The 7,981-nt window shown below is 65.5% G+C and overlaps 1 protein-coding gene across 1 annotated transcript in view; it reads right to left on the bottom strand.

Annotated features, from left to right (window-relative positions):
* Nucleotides 1-310: 310 nt before the first annotated feature.
* The window catches only part of CHRD (chordin), an 8,561-nt gene continuing 890 nt past the window's right edge, over nucleotides 311-7,981 (bottom strand). The window contains 23 exon segments of the mRNA XM_039713688.1: nucleotides 311-783; nucleotides 935-1,028; nucleotides 1,193-1,347; nucleotides 1,450-1,552; nucleotides 1,679-1,782; nucleotides 1,886-1,942; nucleotides 2,055-2,148; nucleotides 2,231-2,443; nucleotides 2,666-2,779; nucleotides 2,866-3,107; nucleotides 3,199-3,355; nucleotides 3,443-3,559; nucleotides 3,644-3,750; nucleotides 3,848-3,995; nucleotides 4,084-4,166; nucleotides 4,668-4,808; nucleotides 4,882-5,023; nucleotides 5,128-5,224; nucleotides 6,108-6,225; nucleotides 6,305-6,442; nucleotides 6,826-6,949; nucleotides 7,432-7,535; nucleotides 7,860-7,981. The exon segment at nucleotides 7,860-7,981 is cut by the window's right edge and continues 38 nt beyond it. Coding sequence (XP_039569622.1) covers nucleotides 716-783; nucleotides 935-1,028; nucleotides 1,193-1,347; nucleotides 1,450-1,552; nucleotides 1,679-1,782; nucleotides 1,886-1,942; nucleotides 2,055-2,148; nucleotides 2,231-2,443; nucleotides 2,666-2,779; nucleotides 2,866-3,107; nucleotides 3,199-3,355; nucleotides 3,443-3,559; nucleotides 3,644-3,750; nucleotides 3,848-3,995; nucleotides 4,084-4,166; nucleotides 4,668-4,808; nucleotides 4,882-5,023; nucleotides 5,128-5,224; nucleotides 6,108-6,225; nucleotides 6,305-6,442; nucleotides 6,826-6,949; nucleotides 7,432-7,535; nucleotides 7,860-7,981 — 2,842 coding nt within the window. The 3' untranslated portion in view covers nucleotides 311-715.

Raw genomic sequence — 7,981 nt, 5'->3', positions numbered from 1 at the left:
GTGAGGAACAGAGTCCTGCCGTCCCTGTGCTAGCAGGCTCCATCACCAAGCACTTGTTGGCAGCCTCCACCCTGGGCAGGGGTTGGCATCGTGGCTCCAGCTGTGGGCACTGTACAGTGCTCTGGTCTTCTCCAGTGCCACCCCACAGCCCATAGGGGTGTCCTCATCCTGGCATCGGCTTTCACACCCCATATCCCCAAATATACATCCCCAACCCCAGCAAGGCCAAGGCCTGCAAGTCCCCCATGGGATGCAAGGGCACAGCCCTGTGCCTGCTGCTGCTAGGAAGAGACAGGAACCAGGTGGGCAATAGCTCTGGTTTTAATAAATACATCTTGACCTCCATCCACTGGCACCATAAATTATGTGAGAAACCCGGCCGAGGCAGGGTGGGTGCAGTGAACAGGGGCCAGAAGGACTTTACACTATGTACAACGTGGGCACGGTGCCCGCCGGCCGGGGGGCTCGGGGTGCCAGGGCAGCGGTGCCCCGGCCTCCACGAGCCTGGCCACTGCCCACTGGCACCAGTGGGTAGGGCAGTGCTGGCATTGCAGTCGTGCTGAGATGGGGTGCCCAGGCTGGGGGCCAGGCCTGTGCACCCCGCTGTGCTCCTCTGTGCCCCCCGCCCTGCACGGGCAGGGGCAATAAGCAGTGGGGCCCCCAGTGCCACCCAGCGCCGCCGCGTGCTTGCCCAGCTCTGGGCAGCAGCCACTGCTCAGTGGCTCCGTGACTCCAGCTTGGCATCGTGGACCTTCTCCCGTGCATCTGAGGGGGCATCAAGGGCTGGGGGGAGGAAAGTGTGGCTGAGATGGGCACAGGGGGTGCCAGGAGGGCACTTGGGGTGGTTGTGCCAGCCCTGGCTCAGCACCAAGGAGAGCAGGAGGTGCAGGGGCTGCCACGGGGTGTTTGGGCAGTGTGTGAGCACTGCACTCACCACGGCACTTGGCACAGCAGGGGTTGTCCCTCGTGGCAGGGCTGGCGCAGGCGGATGGGGGGCACTCCTGGCGCTGGCAGTGCGTCTCCCCGGACTGGGGAGCAGAAAGAGGGGCTGGGCACCAGCGTGGGGGGACAGCAGCTCCTCAGGTGCGCTGGCTGTCCGGGCTGCTGCTCTCCCACCCATTCCCACAGCCCTGGGGACTGGCACAGTGACACCTTCCCTTCCCCTGGAGCTGCCCTAGGCTGGCACACTCACCACACACCAGCAGAGGATACACTTCATTTCTCCAAAGGGGGGCACAGAGGGGTGCCAGCTCTCGTTGTTGAGGTACCAGCGGCGGCCGAAGCGGCACGCCCGCGGCGCGTCCGCCTGCATGGAGTCAGCCAGCTCCGGGACACTCTTCTCTGGGGCTGCAGGAGAGGGCACTGGGAGATGCCCGCCTGTGGCATTGCCCGTGGGGGCACACAGGAGCTACGCAGGGAGAATGGAGGGCAGGAGCGGGGGGCGGGTACCTGGGCACTGCTTGCAGCAGTCAGAGGGGCTGGCGCGCACGGGGTTGGCACAGGTGAGCCGTGGGCACTGCACCTTCTCGCAGTGCACTTCACCTGTGGTGCCCTGCGGGGAGGCCACAGGGCAGTCAGCTCCCCGTGCCCTGCTTTGAGCCTCAGCTACAGTGCCTGGAACTGAGAGCACCCACAGGTGCCAGACCAGGCTGGGGGCAAGTCTGGAACCCACACCCACCTTGCAGGTACAAATGGCACATTTGATGAGGCCAAACGGGGGCACGACAGGGTGCCAGCGAGTGCCAGAGCCTCGCCATGTCTTGTCGCCGTCGAAGTAGCAGCCTGGAAGAGGAAGAAGAAGAGGAAGAAGAAGAAGAGGAAGTCACAGCCCTTATGACTCAGCCTTTGCAGAGCTGCCCCTCAGCCCGTGCCCACAAGGACTCACCCTCGCTGCTGTCCCGTGCCCGCTCCAGCTTCAGCTCTTCCTGCTCTGTCTTCTTCTCTGCAAGGAAGAGGGGGGCCATGAGGGGGTGCACACGGTGCCAGCAGCAAGGTCTCCAGAAGGGACCCCTGCCTTGTTTTCACAAGAAGTCCCCAGCCCACCCCCCAGGTACCTTCACAGATGGGGCAGCACAGCTCCTCGGGGTGCACCTGGTGGGTGCAGTTGAGGGGCTGGCACAAGATGGGGTCGCAGATCACTGTGCGCTTCTGGGGACAGCAGAGATGGGGCTCATTAGAGAGGGGCATTACTGATGGGTGCTGCCCCTTCAGCACAACCCCCAGCTCGTACCTGGCAGCTGCAGATAGAGCACTTCTTGTCGTAGTCAGGTGCCCAGCGGGTGCCATGTGCCCGATGCTGACCCTCAAAGAAGCAGGAGTTGGGATCCTTCTTCAGCTGCTCCAGGTCCCTGCTCTTGGTGCTCTCAGAGAGCTCAGCCTGCCCCAGGGACTCCCCTGGTGCCAGGCGGGTCCCCCCTGCATGGCACTGGTTGGGAATGTGCACCTGGAGGGGGCAATGAGCAGGACATCACTTCCCATGCTGATGCCTGCCTGCCTTCCATGGTCAGGCTGGTGAAGGAACCACCCACGACCACAAAACACGCCAGGCTGTACTGCAGGGACCTGGTACCAGAGTGATGCTGTGCCCTTCACCCTGCTCCAGGCAGTGCCACCGGCCGCAGGCAGCAGTGGGGTGGGGGGGTGCCCTGCCCCAGTGAGGACCTACCCGTCCCCGCATCTCCCCGTTGGGGTGTGCTTTGGTGCTGACTTGCAGGAAGGCAGTGCCCTGGGCCAGGTGCTGCAGCAGGTCGGCATCCAGGTCCTTCACCACGCCCTGAGCCTGTGGTGGCGAGAGGGGCACCAGGGTGGGGGTGAGGTCTGGCCCAGCCCCTGCTGTGTGGTGCCCTGGCCGGGTGCCCACCTCACCTCAGTGCTGTAGAAGCCCTTGAGCAGGCGCTTGTGCTGGTGGGGGCGGGTGCCCATGTCCCCCAGCTCGGCCACCCCGTGGATGTGGGCACTGACGGTGCCGTCGCTCGGCCGTCCCAGCCCCGCCACTGAGATCTCGTAGTGCAGGTGGCAGTGCTCGTCCAGGGAGAGCCAGGCATGCCCCCCGGCACCGCTGAGCACAGGGGGGGACACCAGCTGCCCTGCCAGCGCCACGGGCATCTCTGTGCACAGACAGGGACCGTGGCAGGGTGTGGGTGCTGTGTGGGAGGGCAGCCCCACTGCCCCCATCACCACCCCACGTGTCCCCGGTACCTGTGTAGCGGGCGAGCAGTCCACTGTAGGGCAGGGAGATGATCTGGCCCCGCAGCTCACCCTCTGCCCAGTCTTTGGTGGCCACGTTGAGGAAGAGCTCATTTTGTAGAAGCATGTGGGCATCGCGGGCGCTGGGGCTCTGCCAGGCACCCCAGGCCTGCCACCAGTGGGAGACCATGCAGGTTGGGACAGGGACTCACCCCAAGTCCCCACACCATCCCTCCCAGCCTCAGCTAGTGCTCACCAGCCCGTCCTTGTAGCTGGGTGTCATGTCAAACAGGATGTTCCTCTTGCTTTTCCGCCGGGGTTTGGTCTCCAGTGTGATGCCCACCACCTCGCTGGCAGTGCCCACCACCTGCACCTGTGGGTGGGGTGCCAAAGGGCAGAGTCAGGGTGGCACATACACCTGGGACCCTCGGGAGGCAGATGGGTGCCCACCACTCACCTGGTACTCCAGGGTGCCGTTCTCATGCAGCGCCAGCTTGGCTGAGCCCACAGCCCCGGTCTTGGTCGGCAGCAAAGCGTCCGCTCCGCACAGCACACTTTGGATGGCTTCAGCCCGGGGAGAGAGGCACAAGGGTGGGTGAGACTGGCACGGGGCTGAGCACAGCCATCCCCCTGCAGCCCAGCATGCCTGCCCTGTGCTCACTGTCGCAGCTGCGGCGGGTGGTGATGGTGCCAGCCAGCTGGCGTGCGTGCCGGCCCTCCGTCTCAGCCACGATGCGGAGCTGCCCCTGCACCAGCCACTGCAGCTCCTGGGCAGACAGATCACTCAGCACCTCTGCGAAGTCGGGGTCCTGGCAGGGGGGATAGAGTGCCGTGGGTCAGCCCTGGTGCTCTGGGCACCGTGGCTGCCAGGGCCTGTGGGGGCAGAAAAGGCTTTACCTGCACAGTGATGTTGGCGCGCACCTCGCGCAGCGTCTGTCCCTGGTGCAGGATGCGGACCCTCAGCGGGACCCACGGGGACTCTGGACATGGCAGAGGGGAGTGAACCCACTGGACCAGGGGTCTGCAACCACCTCAAACCTACACCTCTGTGCCTACCACCTCCAAACCCCTGGCATTTTTTGCCTGTTGCCTGCTCCCGTGTGCCTGGGCCCTCATCATTCCTTCCAGCATGCCCTAAATCCTTGCAAACCCACATTGCAAACCTGTGCTTCTTACACAATGACCCTCACACCCCATATGCTCTGCAGCACCCCCAGCCCACCTGCACAGGTGCACACCATCCCCTCCCCACCATGTGCACCCCAAATCACACAACATACAATGTATGCACACCTCACCCTCCACCCCACCCCACAGACAGCCCCTGCACCCACCCTGAGCCGCACACCCAGCCCAGCCACCCGTCCTGCCCCCACAGATGCTGACCCACGCATCCTGAGCCGCAGACATGCCATGCACTCCTTCAGGTCTATGCAGCCCCCTCTGGGCAGTGCCTCCCCCCCTTCCCTGCCCGCCCTCACCCCTTGCTCCAGGCTCCAGCAGTCCCCGGGCCATGAGGATGAAGTGCAGGTTGTTCTCTGTGTCACTCAGTGTCAGCATGGCCATGCCCCCAGCACCCAAGTGCAAGGGGTTTGACGAGGTCAGGATGGCACCGAATGTCTCTGTGCAGGGACAGGGGCGTGAGGGACATTCTGGTGGGCACTCACTGGGTGTGCATGCGGGAGCTGGACTCACCTGCAAAGAGCGCCCGGTGCTTGAGGATGTGCCCGTGGACCTCTCCGGAGGGCTGTGCCCGGGTGATGAGGGACACCCGGAGCTGCTCCCCCCGCAGCAGCTGCACGTTGGCTTTGGACACCGTCCTCCACATTCCGCAGAGCTGTGGGTGATGGAGGGAAGGGCTGGGCGGTGGCTGGGGGGCACCACAAGCCCAGCAGGGGTTGGAAGGGGCACCGTGCCCCCTGCCCTCCCCGCCCCTCTCACCATGCCATCCTCGGGGGCAGCGCTCTTCTGCACGGGGTGTTCAAACAGCACGTTACCCTCGGGGTCACTGAAACGCACCCGGCTCGGCCGCCCCAGCCTGCGAGCATCCGGGGGTGAGCGAGGGCCACGTACCTGCCCTCCCCGCCCCCGGCACCGCCCTCACTCAGCATCGGGCGCAGGGTGTGTCAGGGAGGGCAGACGGGGTCACTGGGGGCTTGGGGTGACCAGGAGAAGGAAGAGTTCTCCTGGGGTGCCGAGTGCTAGGCTCTGCCTGCCCGTTCCAGGACTAGCCCAACACTGCTGTCCTGCCCATGCCAGCTTGGCACAGATTCTCTGGGCTGCCCTATCCTGGAGTGGTGTCGAACTGGCACAAAGCAGGATGAGGGTCTCTGCCGGGAAAGGCACCGTGGCAGGACCCGCTGGGAGCTGTGCTCAGGCTGTAAATAAGGAGCATTTTCGGCTCTGCTTGGCTCCCCCTGTCAGAGCTGGAAATTAGTCACCACTTTACTATGCAAAGGGGCCTGGAAGCGAGGAAGAGCAGAAGAAACTGGAGCGGGAAGAAGGGAGGGAGAGGAGAGGCTGTGCTGCTGGCGGGCATCCGGGGAGGGCATGGCAAGGATGGGGAGCCCTGGCAGCAGTGCCAAGGCACTGCCCCCCGGCAGAGCCTGCAGGGTGGCACAGCACTTCTGCCAGCTGCACCCACGGGAGCCCTGGAACTGTTCCCGTTTGTTTCCAGTCCAGATCTGGAGGCAATTGGGTGAGGCTGGGCCGACACTGTGGGTGTGCCGAAATTCTGGCTGCTGACCTAGGCTGGAGCCCAGCACACTGCCCCCCCGTCTCCAAATCTCTCGCTCTGTCAGTGCAAGGCTCTGGCACCGTGGGGGGATGTCAGAAAGGAAACTGAGGCACAAGCACGGTTGCATCCCCCCTTTTCCAGCGAGCTGCCTGCTGTGGCAGGCTGGACAGGGGGCAGGGCTCACCGCTCGTAGCTGATGGAGAAGAGCAGGGAGGAGCGCAGCAGGGTGAAGCGAGCCTTGGCCACGGCGCTGGATGTGGGGTGCCACGGCTCTGGGCCACTCGTCAGCAAGGCCACAAACTCTGGGGAGGAGATGCTGCTGCTGAGGGGGAGCACGGGGGCTGCCCCACGCTGCTGCTGCTGCCTGGGGGGGTGGCTCACCTGTGCGGGCGTCATCGCGAGCCAGGCCCTCAGAGCTGAGGTAGGAGCGGTCGTTGTAGGGCTTGTCCAAGTCATCCTCCTTGTCCTGGAAGTACTCCAAGGTGTCAAATCGGAGCGCAGGGCTCTTCTCTGGTGGGCCTGGCAAGGTTGGTATGGGGTAGACACAGAGGAGACCATCACACCAGGCTGCTTGTGCCCAAGAGCTTGGGGTGAGGGACAATAATAAATCGCCCCATTTGAGACAGACCAAGATGTGCCCTGTGAATCACTATGGGCTCTTAGCTGGGGCATGCTGTGCACAGGCACAAGGACAGGCACAGCATTGTGTGCCTTCCCTGCACTCCTTTCAGGCTGTTCCCACCAGGGCTTTCCCCTGCCCATCTATCATGGGCACTGGTGACTTTCATAACAAACTGACCAGCCCTCTTCAGGGGGGTGTGCAGTGCCCCCTTTCCCAGGCCAGCGGGGGATCCTGGGGGGCTGCTGGGGGCTCCCTGCAGAGAAGCACCCACTGTCCTCACCTTTGGGGCAGGTGTGGCAGCAGTGTCCCGGCAGCAGCGTGGCCCGGGGACAGGTAGGCACAGGGCAGTCCTGCTTCAGGTTTTTGCAGTTCACTTTCCCCACGGGCTTCCCCCGGTGGTTCCTCTGTTGTGGGGGCCAAGAAGACCCCAGGAGAGCCGTGCCAATGTGTGCCAGCACAGCATGCGAGGGCATGCCCCGTCTTTTTCCATCTGGAGCCCTGGACACCTTGCAGAGTCCCCAGATGCCTGCACGGCAGCCAAAGCAGGGCCCCCTCCCCGCAGCCCCCAGCCTCCCGAGCAGCTGTGCCTGGCCCGCCAGCCCGGCCTCGGGGAGCTGCTCGGAGGGAGGAAGGGGGCCGGAGGCCATCCCCGAGGAGGGGGAGGAAGAATGAAGCCTGATCCTTTAAACCCCCCTTCTCCTCCCCCCTGCCTCGGGGGAGGACATCCAGGTGTCCGGCTGGCTGAAGGGATCCCGCTTCCCTCTTCCATGGGAATGAGGGGAGTGGATTGAACAGAGGGGTCGAGCTCCCTCCTTGCCAGCCCCCTCCCCAGCCAGCCCGGCTCCCGGGGGGTCTCCCAGGGAAAGGGGAGCGTGGGGGCACTCACCGGCTCGCAGTGACAGATAACGCAGTGCATCACCCCGAAGGGCTCCCCCAGGTCCGGGTGCCACGTCTCCTCCAGAGCATAGAAGTGCCCCCCGAAGGCGCAGCCTGCGGAGAGCCCACCGCCCCCCGCCGCCGTCCCCGGTCAGCTCCGGGCCGCGGGCACCCCCCTGCCGCAGCCCCGCACCGGCGGCACCGCCCCGCCGCCCGCTGCGCTCCCGGTGCCGGTCCCAGTGCCGGTCCCGGCCAGCCGGGGGGCCCGGGGCGGATCGCGGGGTGCCAGAGAAGGGGGGTGCAGGCACGGACGGGGGTGCGGGCGGCAGGGAGGGGGTGCCCGAGGCGGGATGCGTGTCGGGGGCGCGGCAGCGGCTTGCACAGGACCGGGGGTGCGCGGAGCTGGGGAGGGAAGGGCGGAGGGCAGGGGGCTCCTACCTGCCGCCCCGCCGGGGGGCAGCGGGTCCGTGTCGGGCCGGATGGGCAGGGCGAGCTTGGGGCGGGCGGCGCGGCCGGGCAGCGGCCGGAGCGGGAGCAGGGCGAGCAGCAGCAGCGCGGCG

This window comes from Passer montanus, unplaced genomic scaffold (assembly GCF_014805655.1).
Source record: "Passer montanus isolate IOZ18808 unplaced genomic scaffold, ASM1480565v1 scaffold29, whole genome shotgun sequence".
Classification (NCBI taxonomy): domain Eukaryota; kingdom Metazoa; phylum Chordata; class Aves; order Passeriformes; family Passeridae; genus Passer; species Passer montanus.
The sequence above is the reverse complement of the archived record's forward strand: the minus strand, read 5'-3'. Positions and strand labels throughout refer to the sequence as shown.